Source organism: Perognathus longimembris, chromosome 24, assembly GCF_023159225.1.
Source record: "Perognathus longimembris pacificus isolate PPM17 chromosome 24, ASM2315922v1, whole genome shotgun sequence".
Taxonomy (NCBI): Eukaryota; Metazoa; Chordata; class Mammalia; order Rodentia; family Heteromyidae; genus Perognathus; species Perognathus longimembris.
The window spans coordinates 15,785,099-15,810,798 of NC_063184.1; the positions used below are offsets into that span (position 1 = coordinate 15,785,099).

The 25,700-nt window shown below is 38.2% G+C and overlaps 1 protein-coding gene and 1 long non-coding RNA gene across 4 annotated transcripts in view; both read left to right on the forward strand.

Annotated features, from left to right (window-relative positions):
* Ppa2 (inorganic pyrophosphatase 2) overlaps positions 1 to 22,563 on the forward strand; it is a 58,877-nt gene extending 36,314 nt beyond the window's left edge. The window contains exons 8-12 of one of the 3 annotated variants that reach the window (XM_048333458.1): positions 4,914 to 5,041; positions 9,059 to 9,144; positions 16,234 to 16,303; positions 20,941 to 20,980; positions 22,186 to 22,563. In XM_048333458.1, the coding sequence (XP_048189415.1) occupies positions 4,914 to 5,041; positions 9,059 to 9,144; positions 16,234 to 16,303; positions 20,941 to 20,980; positions 22,186 to 22,217 (356 nt within the window). In that variant the 3' untranslated portion in view covers positions 22,218 to 22,563. Of the gene's footprint in view, positions 1 to 4,913; positions 5,042 to 9,058; positions 9,145 to 16,233; positions 16,304 to 20,940; positions 20,981 to 22,185 lie in introns of those variants that run through there. The other 2 variants (XM_048333459.1, XM_048333460.1) reach the window with 2 other exon arrangements.
* LOC125341423 lies at positions 18,379 to 19,602 on the forward strand. Its single transcript, XR_007208974.1, has 2 exons — positions 18,379 to 19,122; positions 19,376 to 19,602. It is a non-coding gene; the product is annotated as an uncharacterized LOC125341423 (long non-coding RNA).
* Positions 22,564 to 25,700: the final 3,137 nt, after the last annotated feature.

Genomic DNA, 25,700 nt, shown 5'->3' on the forward strand with positions numbered 1-25,700 from the left:
TTTTTCTTTCTTTATAATAAAGACAAAGAAGTATGGTATTAAATTTATATTTCAGATTTTTTTCTAATTAAAAGAAAAAGCTGAGCACCAGTGGCTCATGCCTGTAATCCTAGCTACTACTCAGGAGGCTGAGATCTGAGGATATGGTTCAAAGCCAGCCTGGGCAGAAAAAGCCCAATGAGACTCATCTCCAGTTAACCACTCACAAACCAGAAGTGGCAGTGTGGCTCAAGTGGTAGAGCATTAGCCTTGAGCATACTCTAGGATAGTGCCTAGGTCCTGAGTTCAAGCCCCACAATTGACAATAAATAAATAAATAAATATTAAAATAAAAATCCTGGGCTGGGAATATGGCCTAGTGGCAAGAGTGCTTGCCTTGTATACTTGAAGCCCTGGGTTCGATTCCCCAGCACCACATATATAGAAAATGGCCAGAAGTGGCACTGTGGCTCAAGTGGTAGAGTGCTCTAGCCTTGAACAAAAAGAAGCTAGGGACAGTGCTCTGCCCCTGAGTTCAAGGCCCAGGACTGGCAAAACAAAAAACAAAAACAAAAAAACTTGTCAAGATTCATTATATTCACAAACTGGCATGTTGAATTGAAACTGCTTTGTACAACTACTTAAGACTAATAAATAAATAGAAAAAGAAATTTAAAAAATAAAAATCCTCAGTTGTGTTCTGATTTGGTGGAAATAATCCAGGTAAACACAGCATTATAATATCTTTTGTTCTGATCTTGAGTCACTTGACTTGAGTACAAGTGACTTTCAGTTGTGGAAATGGATGGTAACATTACAAATCTGAATTACATTGTTTAAAAACATTCCTTGGTGATTTTGTACAGTGCCCAACATGGGCACTAATTTCAAGGACAGTTAGTAAATATGTAAATGCACTTGTATGTATTAGAACAAAAATGAACGTTTTCAGTAAAGTTTGAAAATACCTTCCAACTAGATACATTTTCAGGACTTTCAAAGCAAGAAACCACTTGTTTACATTGGAAACTTTGGTATTTTTAATTTTAGAATTTTTACAGTCATGTGTACTTACATCATTTTTATATTGGTGACATTCTGGATTTTGTCATCTGTCATGAGTGATATTTGTAAGTGACCAACAATCTGACACATCATACAATCTGTCATCAAGTTATTTCTGACCTCAGAAATACCTTTCAGACCTTGTGTCTTTTTTTCTTTTACCTTATACTAGCACATCTTGCTTTTGCATTAAAACAGTGTTACCAAGCTTACCTGGTTCTTAATCTTACTTTAAAAGAAAGTTTAAAGTTTTCTGACTTCTCATTCTTTACAGGAAAATTTGAATTCTCTTAAGTTGCTAAATGTTTTTAGTAATCTACCAGTTTTTCTAGACATTCACACAGTTATAACAGCATTCACAGCACTTTAGCTTCTCTCCCTAGAAATTTAGGCTTGCCTCACTAGCTTTACAAATACACGTCCATCCCTGAAGTATCATTGTCTACCTGAAAACACCTGCTTTTCTTTTGAGAATCAGTCCAAATGTCACTTTCCAGTGAAGTGCTTGACTATAAGACAAACATGATTGGTTACCAAAACCCCTTTTCTTTTTGCCCACATTATTTTGTTTGATTCTGTGAAGTATGTTTGATTTCACATATGTTTAGTTTGCTTGTTTCCATCTACTAAGTTAGGAACTCTTTTTAGAGCTGGGGACTAACTCTCATGATTTTTGTCTTTTTGAATTTCTGTCTTCATGTTACTTAGAGCTAACCTGAGTGAGTATGCTGAATAATTCAAGTCTCATTTTAAAACAATATTTTTATCCACTTTTAAATAATTTTTACATAAATGTAGTCCTTTCCCACCTTGGGAATCTAATTTAAAAACACTGGGAAATAAATAAATTTTAAGAACTAAATTATAATAATTTTAGTGCTAAAAATAAATATCATTAAATAAGAAATTAATTACAAATTAATTTGTAGAGCATTTGTCTAACATGTACAGGGACGCCCTGAGTTCAGTCTCCATAATTATAATAAAAATTGTCAATTCATTTGGAGTCTAATCTTTAGTATCAACCACAGTGGAGCTGTGGCGGATGTTGCCAAATGGTCAGATTTGGGACACTTTAGAAAAAGAACTGAGAAGAATTACTATTAGACGGGGCAAAGCAGTAAAAAAAATTATATAAGATCCATAGTGTCAAGGAGCTGAGAGGAACAAGTCTGTAATACTAAGAACTCTAAATCATAGAAAACCTAAAAGAATAAAAAAAAAAAAAAAGAAAACCTAAAAGAAGGTCTGGAGATGTGGCTTAAGTGGTAAAATATCTCCCTAGCAAGTTAGGGGCACGGAGTTCAAATCTCAATACTGCCCAAACAAACAAAAACCCCAAATTTACATGCTAAAATCCAAAGCAGTGATCAAATATATAGAGAGATAGAAGATAGGTAGGTAGAACACACACCCTATTCCAGCTTTTTTTTGGCCAGTCCTGGGGCTTGGACTCAGGGCCCAAGCACTATCCCTGACTTCTTTTTGCTCAAGGCTAGCACTCTACCACTTGAGCCACAGCGCCACTTCTGGCCATTTTCTGTATGTGGTGCTGGGGAATTGAACCCAGGGTTTCATGTATATGCGGCAAGCACTCTTGCCACTAGGCCATATCCCCAGCCCCCATTCCAGCTTTTTTTTAAGGGCTTCATTAGTGTTATAAACTGGATCTCTTGCTTCATTTTCCCTTGACTACAGAATAATCCTTTCTCTACAAGGTAAATGGAGAAAGTACCCTAAAACACAGATTTCTCTGCCCAGACCATGTCATATTTAAAGCCAAAGGTGCCTGGTGTGGACCCAGGACTCCCATGTGATCAGTGCCCATGTGACGGCTGTGTGGCTGTTTCTCTGCACTCTTCTCACAGGCCCTCTTTATTCACCCTGCTCTAGCCTCAGGACTTGTACTCATCAAAAGCATAGTCTTGGTTCAGAATATTTGCCCTGTCTTCCTCCCTGGAGTATACTTTTTAAAAAAGTCTCACACTTCATCCAAGAGCCTACTAAAACTCATTTTATCAGATGCCATCTGTGACCTCTTAGGCTAAATCCCTCTATCTATGTTGTAGAACACTGCTACTTCTCTGTTTACCTACCCAGGCTTAATTTGACAGCAAATGCTTTTAGCCCCCAGTTTAACCGAGTTACTTTAAAGCATTCAAAATTAATTTCATAGAAACCAGACTCTCTTTTTTTGTTGGGCGGGGGGCAGGTGTTTGAGCCTTGTACTTGCTATGTAAGTTCTCTACCACTGAGTCACCTCCCCACCTCATCCCCAGTCTCAGAACTCTTGTGTTGATAATGCAATTGGTTTATATAATATTAGTGGTATCTCATAATTAAAACAAAAATACAAACATGAATGCCTTGATAATAAACACATGCTGGGTGAAGCTAACAGAGGTGTGGGCTTTGAGCTAGGTAGAGCACTCTAACTTGAAACAGAGACTGACACTTAGAACCTAATAAATACCTGGATACAAATGCATTCACAGGCTGGGAATATGGCCTCGTGGCAAGAGTGCTTGCCTCATATACAGGAAGCCCTAGGTTTGATTCCTTAGCACCACATACACAGGATAAAAAAAAGCCAGAAGTGGTGCTGTGGCTCTAGTTGGCAGAGTGCTAACCTTGAGCAAAAAGAAGTCAGGAATAGTGCTCAGGCCCTGAGTTCAAGCCCCAGAACTGGCACAAAAAAAAAAAAAATGCATTCACACCCAGCTTTAGTGTGTTCTCATCTGAGTACGCCCCATCTGTGGTTAACTTTCAAGATCATATTTTTAAAACACAGGTCCTGATATTGTTGCTTTTTACTGATTTAACCCCTCCAGTGCCTATAAAATGTATGTGTTTCTCGGTAATCTGGCCCTTCCTGGTGTCTCTACTTTCTCGTAACTGCCAGGTCCTTGCCATGCAAAGTCATCTGTGTTGCTGTACATCCTTGCTTTGATGTGATATTCTTTCTACCTTTCCCCTTGTCTGATTGGCCCTTGTGCCTTCCAGTTTTCATGGTGTTTTCTTTCTTTTTCCTTGTATGACACCCATGGAGTGTATGTTTTAATGTATTTATTTGTTGTCAAAGTGATGTACAGCGAGGTTACAGTTTCATATGTAAGGCAGTGAGTACATATCTTATCAAACTTGTTACCTTCTCCCTCATTTTTCTCCCACCTTCCCCCCTCCCCAGTTCCCTAACCACCCCCACACACCCTCAGTTATACAGTTGGTTTACAGCATATTGTCTTTTAAGTATTGCTGTTGCATTGGCTCACCTTTTACCATTTTTCTCTCCATTTTGCTGTTCCCTTCCCTTCCCTAGTTCCAATAAACATATATAATACTCAGGGTACCAAAGAAAGACAAAAGAAAAAGGCAAAATTTCACATGGTATGTTGAAAATAACAATGATAAACCACTTATTTCTGTAACTTGGAGTTCATTTCACTTAGCACTGTCTTATGTATTCATATGTACATAGCTATTGAGCTATTGTGATCTTCTGCTAGGAGTATACATTTAAACCTCATTGTACTTCATTGCAGTTTGTTCTTTTGTTTGCTTCCCAATCAATAGGCCTCTGAACATCTGGACAAAGGGAAATATATTTATTGTATCTTACCACTAACTCCTTATACCCTAACACTACCATGTTGTCTGAAGGTGCTCAGTAAATATAGAATGAAGAAATAGTATTTCACAAATGGAAAAGAGAAGTGTAGATCCATCTCTCCATCAGATGCAGCCTTTACACAACTGATCGGGCTGCCTACTGGAGGAGGACTGTTTCCTTGCTCTTGTAGTCTGATACCCTACCACTAAATGAAATGAGGTTTGTTTTTAACAAAATGTCTTTGTTTCTTCCTTTACAGATATTGATGATGTAGAGAAGTTCAAACCAGGTTACTTAGATGCTACTCTGAATTGGCTCAGATTTTATAAGGTACCAGAGGGAAAAGCAGAAAACAAGTTTGCCTTTAATGGAGAATTCAAAAACAAGGTAAACATAAGAATTATTATTTTAAAATGCACCTTCTGCTGTCTATACAAGTACTTCTTTCACTTGGGGTTTTTTTTTTTTATATGTGAATGTATAAGCATATTGACAAAAGTGCTTTTGTTACTGATTTGCATATTTAAGGACATTGTTCAAATGATCTAAGTAAATCCAAAAGGCTGAGAAATAGCTAATAAATTACTTCATGTAAAATTGCTCACTTTCTTTTTTTTTTAATTTTTATTATCAAACTGATGTACAGAGAGGTTACAGTTTCATACGTTAGGCATTGGATACATTTCTTGTACTGTTTGTTACCTTGTCCTTCATTCCCCCCTTCCTCCTCCCCCTTTCCCTTCCCCCCCCTGAGGTGTTCAGTTCACTTACACCAAACAGTTTTGCAAATATTGCTTTTGTAGTTGTTTGTCTTTTTTTACCCTGTGTCTCTCAATTTTGGTATTCCCTTTCAATTTCCTAGTTCCAATACACGGTATACACGGTTTCCAATATACTCAAATAAGATTACAGAGATAGTGTAGGTACAACCACGGAAAGTGATACAAGAACATCATCAATAATAGAAGCTACAGATACAGATGGGACGTTGAAAGTAGTTACAACTGTGATATAACAATCGTTTCCATAACATGAAGTTCATTTCACTTATCATCTTATGTGTTCATAAGGGTACAGCTGTTGGGCTCTTGTGATGCTCTGCTATGACTTGCCTAAACCTGTACTAATTATTCCCAATAAGGGAGACCATAGAGTCCATGTTTCTTTGGGTCTGGCTCACTTCACTTAGTATAATTTTTTCCAAGTCCTTCCATTTCCTTCCAAATGGGGCAATGTCATTCTTTCTGATAGAGGCATAAAATTCCATTGTGTATATGTACCACATTTTCCTGATCCATTCGTCTACTGAGGGGCATCTGGGTTGGTTCCAGATTCTAGCTATGACAAATTGTGCTGCGATGAACATTGTTGTGCTGGTGGCATTACTGTGATTTTGTTTGTGGTCTTTTGGATAGATACCCAAAAGTGGGGCTGCTGGGTCATAGGGGAGTTCTATATTTAGCCTTCTGAGGACTCTCCATACTGCTTGCCAGAGTGGCTGAACCAGTTTACATTCCCACCAACAATGAAGTAGGGTTCCCTTTTGGCCACATCCCCTCCAACAATTGTTATTGTTAGTTTTCTTGATATATGACATTCTTACTGGGGTGAGATGGATTCTCAATGTTGTTTTGATTTGCATTTCTTTTATGGCCAGTGATGTAGAGCACTTTTTCATATGTCTCTTGGCCATTCTCATTTCCTCATCAGAGAAGTCTCTTTGTAAGTCTTTAGCCCACTTGATGAGGGGGCTATTGGTTCTTTGTGGTTTTGTTTTGGAAGAAGGTAATTTTTTTAGTTCTGCATACATTTTAGAGATGAGGCCTTTGTCCGTTGAATGGCCGGTAAAGATCTTCTCCCAGTCTGTGGGCTTTCTGTTTATCTTGCGATAACTTGCTCACTTTCTTAGAAAGTGAAGGAATTCCATGATCAGTTTGACTTTGCAAATTGTCTATGAAAAAAAACCCTTTACTCTTTTGAGGAGAAAGATACTTGTCCTTAATGCAATTCCACAGAGGCTTCCTTCCTGACTGTTCATGCTGACCTGACTAAGATAAGCTACTCAGTAATTAAGAAGCCTGAGTCTCCTTACTGTCAGGATTTTTCTATTAGAATGCCACAGTTACCATAAATTGTCTGTAATGTGCTACCAGCAGAGAAAATAGACCATGAAGTCAGAAAGTTTTTCAGAGTGTTACAATAAGTTGCAATTACCTACATACTTCTAAACTGGTAAATTCAGTATATTTTACAAGTGAAATAAGACACAGCAGTGAAAACTTAAAATTTAGGTAAGAATGATATAAGAATGTATATGTTGGTAGCTGGACTCTGTAGTTGGGTTTATTTTTGGTGTGTGTGTGTGTTTTATATATATAATTTTTATTGTCAAACTGATATACAGAGTGATTACAGTTTCATACTTTAGGCATTGGATACATTTCTTATACTGTTGGTTACCTCCTCCCTCATTCCCCCCTCCCCCTTCCCCTTTCCCCCCATGAGTTGTTGAGTAGATTTACACTAAACAGTTTTGCAAGTATTGCTTTTGTAATTGTTTGTCTTTTTTACCCTGTGTCTCTCGATTTTGGTATTCCCTTTCAGTTTCCTAGTTCTAATACCTGTATACAGTTTCCAGTGTACTCAGATAAGATACAGAGATAATGCAGGTACAACCACAGGGAGGGGATACAAGAACATCATCAATAATAGAAACTACCATTTCACATCGCATGTTGAAAATAATTACAACCGTGATATAACAGTTGTTTCCATAACATGGAGTTCATTTCACTTAGCATCATCTTATGTGTTCATAAGGGTATAGCTATTGGGCTCTTGTGATCCTCTGCTGTGACTAGCCTAAACCTGTGCTAATTATTCCCTATGAGAGAGACCATAGAGTCCATGTTTCTTTGGGTCTGGCTCACTTCACTTAGTATAATTTTTTCCAAGTCCTTCCATTTCCTTACAAATGGGGCAATGTCATTCTTTCTGATAGAGGCATAAAATTCCATTGTGTATATGTACCACAGACCCTGTAGTTTTTGAAAGGCACCTTAAAAGAACCCTTAATGTCAACTTCTTTAATGTCACTCAGATTATTAAATACACACATAAAAAGTTTTTATTTCTTTTTAGAATTAAATACTGGAAATTTTCATAATCAATTATTTTTATCTATTTCCTCTAAATAGATATTTTCATGTCCCTTTATTGCCTGTGGGTAGTTCTGTCATGTCATGAGTTTAGGAAGAGTGAGGTGTCAATTCTTCTTTGAAGAGTGGGTCATTTTTATAACTCTTTCAGAATACAGTCATTCTGTGCATTACTCTTTAGTGTAAAGTTTAAAGCATGGAGCCTACTACGCGCTGATGGCCAATGCCTGTAAATCTAGGTAGTCAGGAAGCTGAGATCTAAGGATCATGGTTTGAAGCTAGCTCATGCAAAAAAAATCTGAGTGTCATCTCCAGTTAACCAGCAAAAAAGCTGGGAGCAGAGCTGTGGCTCAAGTGGTAGAATACTAGTCTTGAGCAAAGAAAAAAAAAGGTCAGGAACAATTCCCAGACCCTGAGTTCAAGGCCCAGGACCACCACAAAAACAAAAACAAGGAGTCAAACTTAAAAACAATTTTTTTAATTGCGCTTCTTTAGTATGATTGAAAAGATGTCTTCCATTTTTTCTGTTCTCGGATTCCTCTGCTAGGTCCTTAATCAAGTTCTAGAATGCTTTCCAAGTACTCAACGATTAACTGAATGTTTTTGGCTAAAAGTTTTTTCTTGAATGATCCAGACAATAAATTATTTTTATTGTCTTACATCTTAAGATTTCCTAGTACTGCCTCATTGAAAATTAAACCATTCTCTATTATCTTAGCCAACAGTAGTCCTGACAGAACTTTTCTTTTTAAGGTTAAATTTCAGAATTCAAGAGTCTTGGAACTAATCTAAGCATTTCACATACAGCATCTTTATTCTTTGATCAGTTATATGGCTTAGGTCAGGGACTGGCATACTATTTCCATATAGGATCATATAGAAACAATTCTGGGCTTCCTAAACTGTATAGTTTAGCCACAACTACTGAATTCTCTGTCATTGTAGTATTTATTAAAGCAGCCACAGGCCAACAACTGGAAGGGCTGATATGATCCACAGGTACTAGTTTGCCAGTTCCTGAGACAAATTTATCTTCATTGTACTCATTTAGTTACAAGGGAATTGAGGCTTAATGAGGTTAAGAATACCCTTAGAGTTGTCACACTTTGGTAAATAAGGAAGCCCAGGTTTAAGTTATCCTGGCTTCGGAGTTCCTGATCATGTACAGTGTTATAGTGTTATACTGAGATTAGTTCTGGGTTAACATAATAATGTGATTGCTGTGTCTCTTCCTGGTTGAACCTAGGCTTTTGCTCTTGAAGTTATTAAATCTGCTCATGAATGTTGGAAAGCATTGCTAATGAAGAAGTGTGATGGAGGAGCTATAAAATGGTAAGAATTTGTCTTTTTGTTTTGTTTGTGCCAGTACTAGGGCTTGAACTCTGGTCCTGGGAGCTGTCCTTTAGCGTTTTCACTTAAGGCTAGTGCTCTGCCACTTGGGCCAGAGCTCTTCTTCCAGCTTTTTGGTTAGAAATAAAACTCTCATGGACTGCTTAGGCTGGATTTGAACCAGGATCCTCAGATCTCAGCCTCTTGCGGAACTAGGATTACGGTTTTTGTTTGTTTTGGCACTACTGGGATTTTTGAACTAAGGGCCTTCATTTATCAGGCAGGTGTTCTACCACTTGAGTCATGCACACTCCCCAAATTGTCTTTCTATGTGAGTAATGCTATTTCATTATTCAGATCATAGAGTTTTTAAGAAGGGATTCCAATTATTTTTCATTTAAAAAGTATAAAGCATCTATGCAATGGGTGTTTGATTGCTGTTCTGTGAAACTACAAATTGACATGGTCCCCTTCTTCAAGGGATCTAGGTTTTTATTAAGAGACACTAACAAGCAAGCAAGCATTTGATTATAATACACTGATGTGCAAAGATACAGTAAAAATAGCAACTTCTCAACATTCAATTATTAGTGTTTTTAATTTAACAAAATTACCACATTATTTTAAAATTATTTTTAAGTAATTGTGCAGGGGAGTTACCTCATTCTCCCCATCCTTCCCAACATGTTCACCACATCATTTCTTAGTAGGTCTTGTCCAACACAATCAGGATTATTAGCTGATTAAGAGGAGTCAGATGATAGTAACATGTAGCATACATAACTTAAACATGTAATACATTCATTTACTAGTCTTTGGATAGAGGGCTCAGATCTTTTCTATATAGCTCCCATGTAGATTTTTCTCTACATACACTAACATAAACAGAATAGAAAATAAAGTGGGGTTTTTTTTGTTGTTGTTTGTTTTCTGCCAGTCCTGGGGCTTGGACTCAGGGCCTGAGCACTACCCCTGGCTTCTTTTTGCTCAAGGCTAGTATACTACCACTTGAGCCACAGCTCCACTTCTGGATTTTTCTGTGTGTGTGGTGATGAGGAATCAAACCCAGGGCTTCATGCATGCTAGGCAAACACTCTACTGCGAAACCACTTTCCCAGCCTCGAAAATAAAGATTTTTATAATCCTTAAATACCTTACAACTTAAAAACCGTTGCAGGATGGAAACCGTGGCTCATAACTGTAATCCCAGGTACTGGAGAGGTAGCCTGAGGATGAACCAGGTTTCAGGGTAGCCCAGGCAGAAATTTAGTGAGACCCCATGACCAAATCCAGTAAACTTAGCATTGTGGTGCATAGTTGTCATCTCCGTTACATGAGGGATAGGAATAGGAAGATCGTGATTCAGGTCAGCTGGGCAAAACAAATCCATATTTGAATAACTAAAGTAAACCAAGAGATGGGAGATTGGCTCAAGTGGTAGAGCATTTGGCCAGCAAGCAAAAGGTCTTGAGTTTCAAATCCCAGTACCAGTAACAAGAAAGAAAGTTGCATATTTTGGTATTCTTTTTTCTCACCTCTGATTTGGCACCTAGCAGTTTACCTCTGGTGATGCTTTATAGAGCTTTGGTATTGTTTACGCACTCCCTAGTTGTGAGCCAGTGAGGTTTACATAGGAGCACTTTTCTTACCACACTCCTTTAACCAGTGAGGGTGATTACTACTTATTGTAAAATTACAGTGATAACTACAACTGACATAAATGATTCCTGGTGAGTGTCATTGTGAATCTGGCGAGTAGAGGCCCCAACATCTTGACCCCTCTGGATCAGGAGAAATGGAAGGAATTCATCAGCACACGGCTATACTTCCTAAAGAGTTGTTAGTATCCCCCATGCAACTCAGTGTTTCCTCATTATCCACAGTCTGCTGTCATTCCTTCTGTGCTGAGTCTAGTTTTCTTTCTCTGGAGGGAACTTTATTTCTAAGGTATGGTGTCTTTTTGCAGTAGTCCATCTAGAGAATGACAGAGATTGCATTACAATAAAAATGACATTTTTAAAGCGTTATAGTGTTCCAGAATTTGAGTGTCTTATATGTGTTTTTCCATTAATTTCAAGAACCCTATAAAATACATTATACTCTCCACTTATACAGGAGGAAATTGAAACTACATGAAATTTAAGTAATTTTTATAGTCACACAGTAAAACCAAAATTCCAAACCTACCATCTTAGCAATTGTCTTAGTCTGTGTTGCTATAACAAAATATCTGAAGCTGGGTTGTATGTCAGAAAAAGGTTTTTGGCTTACAGTTTGGAGGGCATAGCATCTGCTTTTCCTGTGGGGAAGGCTTAATGGCAGATGGTGTCACACAGTAGAAGCACATGAAGAGGTGACTCAGGACCTGACTTGGAAGGGAATGGCCTCCATCTTTTGTAACAATCCCTTGCAGTTGGTATTAATCCACTCCAATGAGACCAACATTAATCTCTAGGAGGGCAGTCATTACCCAACCACCCCCCTACCAGGCCCTATCCTGAATGCTTCCAACATCTCATTACCACCACACTGGAGACCAGACTTGCTGCACGCAAGCTGGGGCAGGGGATATTCAGATCCAAATGTAATCACACCTACATTCTGTTGTATTCTCCACATATCTCACAACAACAACAACAAAATGTTTTTTTAAGTCTGGCTCGGGGACTCAAACTTGGTACCCAATGCTTTTGCTCATTGGCTAATGCTCTACCAACTGAACCATGCCTCCAACCCCCAACAAAAAATTTTAACTTAAGAATTTTGAGGCAATAAGCCAGATGCTGGTGTCTCACACCTGTAATACCAGCTACTCAGTTGGCTGAGATCTGAAGATTGCGGTTTGAAGTCAGCCTTGACAGGAATATCCACAGGACTCTTGTCTCCTATTATTGAAAAGCTAGAATTGGAGATGTGGCTTAGTGGTAGAGTGCCAACCTTCATCAAAAAAGCCAAACGAGAGCATGAGGCCCTGAGTTCAAGTCTCTAGTCCAGCACATATACAAAAATGGATTTTTATATAAATTGTAAGCACTTAAAAGTATAAAGCATTGGAATTTTAATCTATTTAATCAATCCTTTTTATTAGGACTTAATTTGCAAAGTATTTCAGAGTTCCTTCTTTTGCCTTTATATAATGAACAGCCTCCCTCTCACAGTGTACTGTTGCTGAAAGAGCAAGCCTCCTTTCTTTCCTGGTCCCCTCCTAATCCGTTTTCATTGTGCAGTTTAGGTTAGATCCATGCTCTTCATTACAGCCGTTCTCTCAGTCCTTGTACACAGATCACTACAGAATGAGCTAGGGAATTGTTGGAAAGTTCAGATGCAGTGTTCCCTCCTCTGAATGTATATATTAGGATCTCTGGGGAAGTAGGATCTAAGCAGATATGTTTTTAACACTCCCTACAAAAGTCTCTCTGCTTGAGAACTAAGAAATCCAAACTTCTCGTGAGAGATCAAACAAGACTTTCCAAGATTCCATCCATCCCGTTACCTATCTAACCTCATTTTCTATCACTTCTTGCCTCTACTTTGTGCTTCAGCAAGGATTTCTACAAATTCTATCCTTCATGCTCTAGACCTGTGTTCTTTTGTCTTCTTGGCTTCAGTTATGGTCTTATTTTTTGAACAAGCTCATCATTTAAGACTTCATCTAGATCCTTGTTTAGAAAATATTCCTAAAGGTCATGGACTCACCAATAAACATCTGTTGGAGTTAACTGTTGAATAATAGTTTAAAGCCAACAAATAGTTGTTACTTTTTTTAATCCAGGGTGAGACCTTTGTTTCTGAGACCACTGCATTTGTTAAATTTTTCATTGATACTTTGAGTAATTCTCTGAAAGTAACTTTTTACAAGTAGCTATATCTTTTCTACTCTTTAATGTGTACTCTGAAAATTGTATATTCTTGTAACAGAAGATTCTTGTAAGGAATTTCATTACTTCTATTCTCACCTGAGAAAACTTTGTTTTCTGTTATAAGAGAAATAAATATATATTCTATCATAGGAGAAATAAAATTTTATGATATAAGGGTTTCCTGTTTATCCCTTCTCACCTTTTCTTCAAATACAGTTTTCTGATTTTAAGATATCATAAATGTACTCTGGCTTCTCACATTATTTATTTTGATCCTTCTGTCTTTTAAATTTTTCAAGTTTTTAATATCATTCTACATACAAAGCTGCTCAAATACAGTAACTCATAATTTCTTTAGTCACAATATTTTATTAATACCCATTCCCTTATTTAATGAATCTGTACACTAAATCCAGAATTATTTTTAGGCCTAATGTAACTCCTTTAATTCAAGGTTAAATTAATTTTGTAAACAATGCACAAGACTTGTACTCTGTCTACTGTCCCTCTCAGTTTCCCTCATGAACTTCTGCTCTTTAGGAAGTCCAAACATCACCTCTGCACACTTCACATTGCTTCACATACGCTCCTCTGCATATTTTCATGCTCGATGTTAGGTTTGTATCTTAGCACATTGTATGTAAATAGGACTTGATGTGGAAGATAATGTTCATGTGCTAGTTGAATAGGAACATATTCAATTCAAATTATTTAGATGTTGAAATTATTTCATTTTTTTGCTCTCTGGAAGGAAGGTGCACATAGTTTGTGGAAAGTACTTTAATGTACTGGGGATTGCAGTTCTACTTTAGCTTTCTGAACATTCGCCCATGCTACTTCCTTCTGTAAACTCTAGAGTTTATCCAAAATCATTGTCAGTCTTAGCTCTTTGTATTTTTTTCTCTCCCTTGTTCTTGACTGTTTGCTCTAGAATGGGAAACCATGGTAAATCTGTAAATCTATATCCTGGACATTGTCTTTGGGAATCTCATGAATGGGGCCTTTGACTGGAGACTGACTTGAATAAATAATTTTCCATTCACTCAAGTTCCATGTTACTGGCTCTATAAATTTCATCCTTTTTATCTGTTTGTTGTTTTCAGGTAATCGTCTCTTTCTATTTCTTTGTAATCAGTCAGTTACTTTGCAAATTAATATATCTTTTAATTACTTTTAAATGCTATTTGGGCTTGTTGTACACAGCATTTTTTATATTGCTAATTCTTTGCTCTAATGTCATGTTTGCTTAGTTTGGTCAGTAAAGTTGTTCATATGCCTTGTCATGTTTATAAACTGTTCAGTTTTTTCAGTCCTGGGCATTTAAGATTTTAGGATTAAAGATTGAGTGTCTTACTATGCCAAAGAAAACACATTCTTTTTAATTGGTTTAATCTCATTTGTAGTAGGAACCAACATCTTTCTCCTTCTCTTCCTCCTTCCCCTCTGATTCTACTGCTCCTCCTACTGAAGGCCATGGGCGTAGTTTGAGAGCTAAAGACTACTAGTGATTATGAGTTCCATGGGTCAGTATCGTATCCTAGCACCCAGAAAAGTGTGTTCCTTTCAATACTTGGGACATAATTAGACTTTAAAAAGTTTATCTGGCTGGCACCAGTGGCTAACACCTGTAATCCTAGCTACTCAGGAGGCTGAGATCTGAAGATCACAGTTGAAGCCAAATCAGGCAGAAAAGTCCCCATGAGACTCTTATCTCCTATTAACTACTCAAAAATTGGAGGTGGTGCTATGGCTCAAGTGGTAGAGTGCTAGCTTTGAGCACAAAGAACCTCAGCAACAGCACCCAGACCCTGAGTTCAAGCCCCACAACTGACCCCCCCCCAAAAAAAAAGTTTACCTGGAAATTCAAATTTAATTGGGTATTCTACTATTTTTTTTTTTTTCTGGCAGTTCTTTTTGGAGAAAGACACCTCTACTCCCCCTGTTCTTTCTGGCTGCCATTGTCAAAGAATTAACACAGAAGGCATTTGGTTAAGTTATAATATTAAAAGCATATTTAGTATATACACCATGCTTTCTTTGAGAGCTAGCATTAAGACTTTGCAATGTCTATGTGGGCCTGGGTCTATATATTGTTATCATTTCCTGGGTAACATCTGAGTTACAAGGTGATACCTTTTTCAATTTTCAAAATGCTTAGAAATGAGCTGTGGAAAATAGAACATAAAAATTATACTTTAAAGATGATAACTGCCAATTGGATCAAGTTTTATTCTTGCTGAACCAAGTATGATGATGCATGCCAATAGTGATAGCACATAGGAGGCTAAGGCAAGAAGGTCTCAAATTCAAGGCCATCCTACAGCTATATAGTGAAATTCTAATTTTATTCATGCTGAGAATGAAAATAAGTTTCCCATTATGAGTCTGGATAGAATCCTAAATTAACACTGTAGTCACTATTGTCAATTATAGACAGATAGTTTACAAAAATAAATAAATAGGTATGTCTCCTTATCACAGACCCTGGCATATTTCACAAGGAAATTGTGAAGATAAATTTGATAATGAATGTCCTCTAGGTCCAACTAAGGAGAAATATGAGTTTGCGTTTCACCTATTTATCTCCTTTAGTAGACAATCACTGGTAATCACTTTGGCCTTAACTGCTCTCAGTGCTATTTTTTCCTATATCCATTTTAATCTGCCAATTTCTTTAATGAAATTTTGAAAGTTCACTCTTAGTAACTGGGAAAATGGTCTCACTTCGTCAATCTAGAAGCAGGCCTTGTGTGGTGGTAGCCAGCTTGAGGCAAAATAGGAAAGCCCTGGACTTTACCCACCCTGGCTGAAGCATTTTTCTGCTTTCCCAAACTGCTGTGTAGTTGTCTGGCAGTTTTTATCTTCATACAGTTTCCTGTTATCTTTCATCTTACCTGTCTGTCTGACAGAGAATCTACTTCCATTGCTAGCTAAAATATTTATCATATAGAGGAAAATTTCTCCTGTGCTGAGTCAACTTTTACTTTTCTGTAATGTAAGTGAATTGGAGTTATATAGATTTATATACACACCAGGAAATTATGAGGATTTATATATTATCTGAAATCTTTTTTATTTTGGACAGTGCAGAACTTTAGTTGTCTTGATTTATATCCACTAAGCTCCTGTTCATTGGCTGAAATTGTACAATCAAGTGGGGCTGGACTTGCTTTTATTTCTTGGTAATTGCTCCTTTTGCTTGTGTTTAACAATGTTCTCTTTTGTTGTGCAGCACAAATGTGCAGGTGTGTGCTAGCCCTTTCCATTGCACTCCAGAGGAAGCAAGATCATTAGTTGAGTCGGTAAGGACCAAGTATCTATGGCACCCTGTAATTGAATAAATGTCCTGGGAAGTCTCATGGAAATATTGAAATATATAAGCAATGAATTCGAGCTCTTTTGGAAAGCATAATGTTAAGGAACAAAAGTTCTCTTCTTTAATTCAGGGAATAATTTTGTGGAGTTTGTTTTATTCTTTTGGTTTTATTTGTGTTTGGTATTGGTTTTTTTCTTTTTTGTGGTACTGGGATTTGAGCTCACAGCCTCATGCTTGCTAGGTAGGGGCTTTCCCTCTGAGTCATGCCTCTAGCCTTAGTTTAGGGAACTTAAAACAAAAACTTTAAGAACTTTTTATTGAGTTACTAAGTAGCATTTTCAAATGTTTCTAGGTGTCAGGTGTTCATTATTGTTTATATGTCCCGTGAGTCATCTGTCATGTAGTTTCTGTGTGGGGACTAGCTCTTGGTGCTGATGATGCATGTTGGCCAAAGGAAAATGAAGGAAATAAAATAGATAGGAATTCCCTTTTCTTTCTTTCTTTTTTTTTTTTTTTTTTTTTTTTTTTGGCCAGTCCTGGGCCTTGGACTCAGGGCCTGAGCACTGTCCCTGGCTTCTTCCTGCTCAAGGCTAGCACTCTGCCACTTGAGCCACAGCGCCGCTTCTGGCCGTTTTCTGTATATGTGGTGCTGGGGAATCGAACCTAGGGCCTCGTGTATCCGAGGCAGGCACTCTTGCCACTAGGCTATATCCCCAGCCCCACCTTTTCTTTCTTTTTTAAAAATTGTTTTTTAATATTACAAGGGTGATATCCAGATGGGTTACAGTTATGTGAGTAAGGTAAAGCATATATTTCTTTTTAGACAGTGCTGTCCCTTTTTTCTCCCTCTCCTAGTTTTTTCCTATCACCGTATCCTTTTCATTTCCGTGAAGTTCACCTGTCTCACAGTATTCCTTCTCCAAGCCAAGAAGTCATCCATGCAGTTTTAAGTGTCCCAGTGACAATGCTGTGTAACCGCAACTGAACTCATTAGTAAATTAATGCTTAATTTGGAGAATACTAAATTAAAAAATTACTATTCAGATAATTAAGTAGTGTAGGTGTCTAAGGAAGCATTCAGCAGGGATCTTAGAATTGAAACCCCTATTTATAAATTAAGGGCTTTTAAAAACTAATTATGAGCTAGAAACTAATGAATTTAGGTCTTTACTTTAGGATCAACTAAAATGTTCCTAAATGTTATTTGCTCATTATGGCTGCTTTTAATTTGTTGAGGTTTTTATTTTCCACTAATTCATCAGCTATTTAATTAGGGCCTGCTCTGTGGTAAATAGAAAGTTCCTTGCTGAGGATGCAGTGTTAAAGATGCAAGAAACCCCTCTGCTTTGTGAAGATCAGATTTTATTTGTGGAAATGGAGATCAGATTTTAGTTGCATACTTACATAACAAATATGCAAGTAAAGGACATAGTATACCAGTACACCATAAATACTGTTATAAAAAGGAAGCAGGGAGAGAGGCCAAAATTCCTGGAGAACAATGGGAGTTGTAGTTATTTAGAAGGTAGTCACAGACAGCCTGTGAGAAGAGAGCTTCTATTTGAGCTCAGAAGTAGAAGGTAAAGAATGAGCCAAGTAGCCATCTGAAGGAAGAGCACTGCAGACTTGGGCCGTGAGGCAGGAAGATGCCTTATACTCAGTTCAGTAAGTATTCATGAAGAGAGCACTAACTCCTGGAAGAAAATGTGGGGAGAAAGGAAATGAGACAGGACATGTTTGGATCTGAGGATAGAAGTAGAGGAAAATTAGGAAAGACACTGTAAAGCTGGTTTTTTGTTTTTTGTTTTTTTCTGAATGAAGTGGAAAACCACTGGATTGTTGAGCAAAGGGGAAGAAATGACCTGAGTTCAATTTAATTTCATTAGTAGTTTTATTTGCTTTTTGCTGTTGTACTGCTGTTGTCTTGGCATTTCTCAGAATTAATTTGTTGTTAAACAACAGATAACTGTGCTTATAAAAAGGTTTATTGTCAGAGACTGGCTCCTGGGATTATAGATGCTGTCCCAAACCTGCAGTTGATGCAGTTCTGGTTTGAAGGTAGCAACACAGGATTGCCATTTGTACCAAGTGTGTAAACATCCTACTGGAGAAAGAGAGTTCAGTTTTTTTTGTTCTATTCAGGCTTCCACTGATAGGATGAGGTCTACCTACATCATCCACCTACTATGGAAAACACTCTGCTTTCCTCAGAGTTTGCTGGCTTAAATATTAATCTTATATTAAGAATGCACTCCAATTTTTGACTCACAAATTTGTAGGAAAAATACTTTAATTTTGAAGAACTTTTAATTTTCTTTTTGGTTTCTTACCCAAAGCAAGGAGGGTCCTGCCTCAGGTCTGCTTTTTCAGAGGATCCTGCTCTGAAAAGTTACATCCCTTTTTCATAGAGCAAGAAGACTATAAAGAGCCAAGTTAGGGACTTGCCAGGAGTCCTCATTCTAACTGTGTTCTGACTACCCACGACTGTGGAATTCTTTGTCCAGACAGCTTTAGTCCTGTTTCAGGGCCTCATGGAAGCCAGGCCCTGCATATCTCTCTAATCAAACATCTTCCCAGATCCACGCTCTTGACTGTGTGGACTGTGTGCCCCTCATTTCTTCTGCAGAGGCCAGTGAGTAGTGATTTGGAGGTAGGACAGGCACAGGTGTGCCACCTGGAATTTCTGCCCATGTTTGAGGGAGGCAGAACCAGGGCCTTGTGCTTCTTTGCTTATTCTACCAGGTCAAGTCACATGCCTCTGAGGAGTCTGGAATTGTAAATGGAGCTCTCGAGTCATTAAAAGAGGTCATGTCGGAGCTGGGGATATGGCCTAGTGGCAAGAGTGCTTGCCTTGTATACATGAAGCCCTGGGTTCGATTCCCCATGCACCGTATATACAGAAAACGGCCAGAAGTGGCGCTGTGGCTCAAGTGGTAGAGTGCTGGCCTTGAGCAAAAAAAAAAAAAAAGAAGCCAGGGACAGTGCTCAGGCCCTGAGTCTTAAGCCCCAGGACTGGCCAAAAAAGAAAAAAAAAGGGGGGGGGGGTCTTCTAAAAGAGGTCATGCCAAGACCATTGGGCAGGATCTAGTTTATATCCTATTGTTTACTTTGCTAGCCTGGGCCATATCAACTGTTAAATGTTTATGTGGATGGTGTGTAGTCTTCCATTTGTGTCTGCTCTCAACTTCAAATGTCAGAGGCAGATCTTTCTTTGTAAGGATGGATACATTCAGGGAATTAGAAACAGTAATTATTAAATTTGAATCTGAAAAATATTATTTTAAGGGGCTGGGGATATAGCCTAGTGGCAAGAGTGCCTGCCTCAGATACACGAGGCCCTAGGTTCGATTCCCCAGCACCACATATACAGAAAACGGCCAGAAGCGGCGCTGTGGCTCAAGTGGCGGAGTGCTAGCCTTGAGCAGGAAGAAGCCAGGGACAGTGCTCAGGCCCGGAGTCCAAGGCCCAGGACTGGCCAAAAAAAAATATATATATATATATATATATTATTTTAAGAAGAAAGCGGTTGGGCTGGGAATATGGCTTAGTGGTAGAGTGCTCGCCTTACATGCATGAAGCCCTGGGTTCGAGTCCTCTGCACCACATAAACAGAAAAAGCCAGAAGTGGCACTGTAGCTCAAGAGGCAGAGTGCTAGCCTTGAGCAAAAAGAAGCCAGGGACAGTGCTCAGGCCCTGAGTTCAAACCCCAAGAATGGCAAAAAATAAATTTAAAAAAAAGAAGAAGAAGAAGAAAGCAGTTAAAGTGGGGTGTGGCTGGCATGTCCCTCCTCTTCACATGGATTTGTTAATATGTAATCAACCGAAAAGTTATATAATCTTTCTAATGACTTATTAAAGACATAACAGGCTTTTTGCTGTCTCTGTGAATATTGGATTCCCCCACTAAAATGTTAAAATAAAAATAAAGTATTGTTATTTATTTATTTATTTATTTTTGCCAGTCCTGGGCCTTGGACTCAGGGCCTGAGCACTGTCCCTGGCTTCTTTTTGCTCAAGGCTAGCACTCTGCTACTTGAGCCACAGTGTCACCTCTGGCCATTTTCTACATATGTGGTGCTGGGGAATCGAACCCAGGGCTTCACGTATATGAGGCAAGCACTCTTGCCACTAGGCCATGGTCCCAGCCCTATTGTTAATTTTAAAAGTCTTTTATCTCAGAAAAAATTTTCAGATGTGTGTACTGTAGGTTATATTTTCTCTATTCTAAGAACCTTGACCTTTGGCCTAACCACCAAAGTAAGGCAAGTTCACATCTCCGGAATACAGCTAAGTTACATATGTAGCACACACATGCACATGTGTTTGCATGTGCATATGTATGATTCTTCATTCCTAAGACTTCAGCCCTGGAAACAACGAAAAGGAACTTCCTGTTGTCACTGCTCAAGCCCTCAGTGGTTTCCAGGAGTTTTCCTTAGGAAATGCTTGCCAGTGTGCCCTCTTCATGAGCAATGATACTAAAGAGCAAAGAGGGTATTTCTTTCAGATTAGAAATTTGGGATGTCAACTTTGTTTTATAATTTCATGAAGAAATTATTTTGGGGTTCACTTTTCACATTCAACTATAATTTAAGACAGATTTTTTTTTCCTGTTCTTTTCAGGTAGCAACATCTTCAGTGAATAAAGACAGTAATGTTGAAGGTATCGTATATTTTAGATTTTGAGGAGCAAGATAGCTTAAGTTTATTTATTTGTTTTATGGTAATGGGAACTGAAAAGCATATAATTAACTAAAAATTATACAAATTAAGTGAAGTACATTTTAAATATTAAAAACTTCTGCTGAAATTCAACCAAATTTCCTAATTTTAGAAAATGAAGAGAAATGCATTTATTACTTTTAGACTAGAAAAATATTTCTGTGACATTTTGTGTGTAATGAAGAAAGTAATGGGAAGTTACAGTTCTGATAAACTTGAAAAAGACTGCCAGCTGTCTGTTGTAGTATACACCTGTGATTCTAGCTACTTCAAGACAGAGGTAGGAGGACCTGAGTTCAAGGCCATCCCAGGCAAAGTTAGGAAGAACCTGTCTCAAAAACAAAATACAAACAAAAAGGGCTGGGGTTGGGGCTGTAGTGGTAAAGCACTTACCCAGCTTCAGTGAGTCCCTGGGTTCAATCCCAAGTCTATAAGAGGAATGAGTTTTAACTAAAGACCTTAAAATTAAAGTGTATAGTAGGATTGAAAATTATTTCCATTTTATTAATTAGCATTATTTGAAGCTGTTTGGAAAGTCAAGTAATAATGTTCTGTGTAAAATTTTCAGAGTGAATGCATATATAGGTATCATTTGTCATTGGAGATACTGCAAGGATTTTTAGTGTAAAATGCTACAAGAATACTCATTCACCTTTCAAATGTAGAGGGAAAATGGTAACTGTTTACTTTGAATGCATTTGTAGATGTTTAGAATGGAGCAAATCCCTGGACATAATTTCATGGCAAAGCAATGCTGTATTCATGATAGGACAATAGTGTCTCATTTCAAATAATTTATGGGCAGTGAAATTTTATAGCAAGGGATTTCCCTAGAACTTTCCACATGATAGGAAGGACAGTAACTTCTGTATTGTTTACTGGGGACTAAACTCATGGTTTGGAAAATAAGATGGGAAAGTTCTAGAATTTTTAACGTAGTTTTACATAAGGTTTAAGCCAAATGAGACAACTTAGACAAAAATTTAGAAGGAAGTAGTGTTGAAAGCAGAAATATGATATACTAAGATTAATGTTCTTTATCAGCCTAAATGCTTCCTAATGGTCTTGAATTAAATTTGTTCTTACCTCTCTGTCTTTCTCTTGTATTCCACCCCTCACCTCCCATCTTTCTTCCCTCATTTTAAGCAGAGCAAGTTTGGCACTTCCTTGGCAAGTGAATGAAGCTTTTGAAGTTCTGCCATCAAGATTTCAGCCTGTAAGGAACTCTCTCTTAAATGCAAGAGATAAGCAGGTCTATATGCATTTGCTAACTTTCTGTTGAAACTTCATTGACATTTTTGAGATATGCAATATGTAAATAAATAATTTTTTGATTGACCTCCTCTGAACATTTATTGGTACATAAAAAGAAAAGATATGGCCTAATTTTATAGCAGAAATTTGGGGACATTGTTTTGAAGAGTTGTAATTTTTATAACTGAAGAAACATTTTAATAGCTTGTATATCTATAGATTAAAAATAAAAATCAACTTAGTACATTAATAAAATGTTTACAGATGCTGTTGTTCTTTTTTTCATGCATGTTATTTCTCTGCTGGAAAAGCCTTTATTTAGCCAACTTCTGTCCTTTCTTCCCAGTAGCTTCTGTGTAGCTTCATTATAGTTACTGAGCTTTTCCCTGCACTTTGGAGATCCTAACATCTTTTTTATTGTTTCTGACCTCTCATTTCAGTTCTCTTCTCCACGGTATGGCTTCATGTCTTTGGAAGGAGCCCAGGTCTTACTCCTATGTTTTGCTATCAATGTCTTTTTAAACACCTTTGACACCTCTTGTCCTCAAACTTGACTGTTGCTTCTCTTTCTCTGTCTTTCTTTTTTGTTGTTTGAGGTGCTGGTACTAGGGCTTGAACTCAAGGCCTTGTCCTTTCAGTTGGCTTTTTCATTCATGGCTGATGCTCTTCTAGTTGAGGCAAGCCTCTTGTCTTGCTTTTTGCTGGCTAATTGATGGACTCTTATAGACTTTCCGAACCACTCTCCTCAGGTCTCAGACTGTTAAGTAGCTAAGACTACAGGTGTGAGCCATCAGTGCTCGCCCTTCCCCTGTCCTAGTTAGAATTAACATTTTCAAGGAATTTTGCTCTGCTGGATTTTTTTTTCTTTCTTTTAGTGGACTCTCATGACAGTTTCCTGCCTCTTCTCCATGACCCTTCTGCTTCAACCCCATTGCCCTAGTCTATAAGTCAAATGGTTGTCTTGTCTCTAGTTTCTCTCCATCCTCTTCTCCACATTTCCAGTGATTTTCCTAAAGCACCAAGATCTCACTTTGTAGCTCGGTACAGTGGGGGCACTCCTGAAGTACCAGCTTCGCAGGAGGCTGAGGTATAGAGGGCAGTGATCCAAGGCCAGCCTCTGGGAAACACATAAGACTGAAAAATAGCTAAAGCAAAAAGGGCTGAGGGCATCCCTCAAGTGGAGGCCCTACATTCAAATCCCAGTATTTAAAAAAAAGTAGATCTTCCCTAATATTTCTTTCAGAATACTTTCAATGTCATCACATGTTCTTAAGAATAAAATAAGACTCCTTTTTTTCCCCAGAAAACCCATTTTTCCAGCCACACCATGCTTCTCACTCCTCTGTGACCATGTCATGTGCTTTCATACTGCCTGGGCTGTGCAGCTGTCTTGCTATTTATACTCTTCATTATTTCTTCTCTCTTTTCTTTTCTCATATCAGCACTGCAGTTAATACATTTTGTGATCACCAAACACTTTCTGCTTTCTGGGCACTGGATATACCATATAAGATAGGTGTTGCCCACTTCCTTTTGGAGGCCCCCAGAAAGTTCTGTAATATGCCTCAAATCACACAATTAATACACTTCAAAGCCAGAATTAGAAACCATGATTGTCTGGCTACACACCTTACATCGTTTGCAAGCTGCATGCTCTCTGTCACCTGTGATGAAGATAAAGCTCCTAGTAGCCCTGTTTTATAGAGGATATACTCACAGCAAGTTTAGAGAAGAAGCCAAGAGTAATAACAGTGTTGTCTTGATTTGTTTTGGGAACGCTTGAATCTCTGAGAAACAACATAGAATGCAAGGGAAAGGTAAATTGTTTAAGCTTTCATTAATATACTGATTTCTTCCATTGTGAAAATAAAACTTACAGAAAGAGAACATGAGGAGGAGGAGCTGAGCTTGTCCAGGCGGGCTTTCTTGGGAAGAAAAGCCATGCAAAGGGTGGAAAAGTGGGCAGAGTACTCGTGCAGCACACACCAAGAACAAAAGTCCTCAGACAGCCAGAAGAGGAAGAAGTGGAGCCGAGCTACAGCAGTTCAACCCCAGGGTGGCAGGGAGACAAGTGGGTCTGCAGCCATCAAAAAGATAGGCCCTCTACCTTGATAAATGAACTGACCACTACAACCACTGCATTGAAAATTCCTTGTGCTGAGGCCAAGGATGAGTGGAAACAAAAATAATTCACAGGATTTCTGTAGTAATACAATAAACTTGTACAGAGTTTTCCCTTTAAGATCATTTTCTTAGTGTAATTTCCGAAAGGGGGTGGGGTTAGGGGTGGGGGGAATCTCTCCCCAAATAGAATTTCAGAAGAGTTACTCTGAATTTTATTGCTATCTCCAATATGTTAATTCTTGTTTCTAGTTTCCCGAGGACAGGGTATTTCTCACAACAAATTTAACTTTTCCCTATATACTAAACTAGCTATATACTCAACTAGTATGTGATTTGTGTGTATTTTCTTTACCTGGTTAATTAATCTGATCTTGATGTGTTTATCAATTTCTGTCACATTCTGGGTTTCAGGTCTTAAATAGTAGATCCAAGTCCAAAGTCAGAAATCTAAATCTGGACCCTGAAAATATTTATACTGCACTGGGTAAGCTGAGGTAGAATATGCTAATTTCCTCATTTGATGGGGGACAAGCCATGAGATATCCTCATTATGTTACTGCTTCTTATTAAGCTTAAAATTCAAATAAGATCATTTCTAAAGCTTTCGATAACACTCTACATTATAAATAGGTATGTAAGATAGTGAAGCATGAGGCAGGACAAACCCACCTCCAGCTGCTGACTCCAAGCCTTTGCCTCCGCATTACCTTAATACTTGATCTGCTTCTGGTTCTCAGTGCTCAGCCTCCAGTGCTGCCTCTTCTGTGCACCCGTTCCCAGACCTTCTAATCTGTGACTGGCAGGTGATACTGTGTGCTTGTTACTCTTGGGTGGCATCTGGGTGATTCTGGCTTATCTTAGAAATGCCCATATTGTCTCTGCTACTGAGTTAGAAATTCGCTGAGGGCAGAGATTGTATTATGGCACTTTCTGCATTATTGTATATATTAGCAGTTCATGCTTGTTGAATTTAATTGACACAGCACCTATCAGAAACAGATATTTCATCCATTTTCCAATGTAGAGAAGAGGCTGAGAATGTGGCTTAGCAGTAGAGTGCTTGCCTAGCATGCATGAAGCCCTGGGTTTGATTCATCAGCACCACATAGACAGAAAAAGCCGCAAGTGGTGCTGTGGCTCAAGTGGTAGAGTGCTAACTTTGAGCAAAAGAAGCTCAGACAGTGCCCAGGCCCTGAGTCCAAGCCCCAGGACTGGCAAAAAAGAAAAATGTAGAGAAGAGAAGTGGATTTCTGGAAATCACAGGCCTGCATCTTGAACGTCTT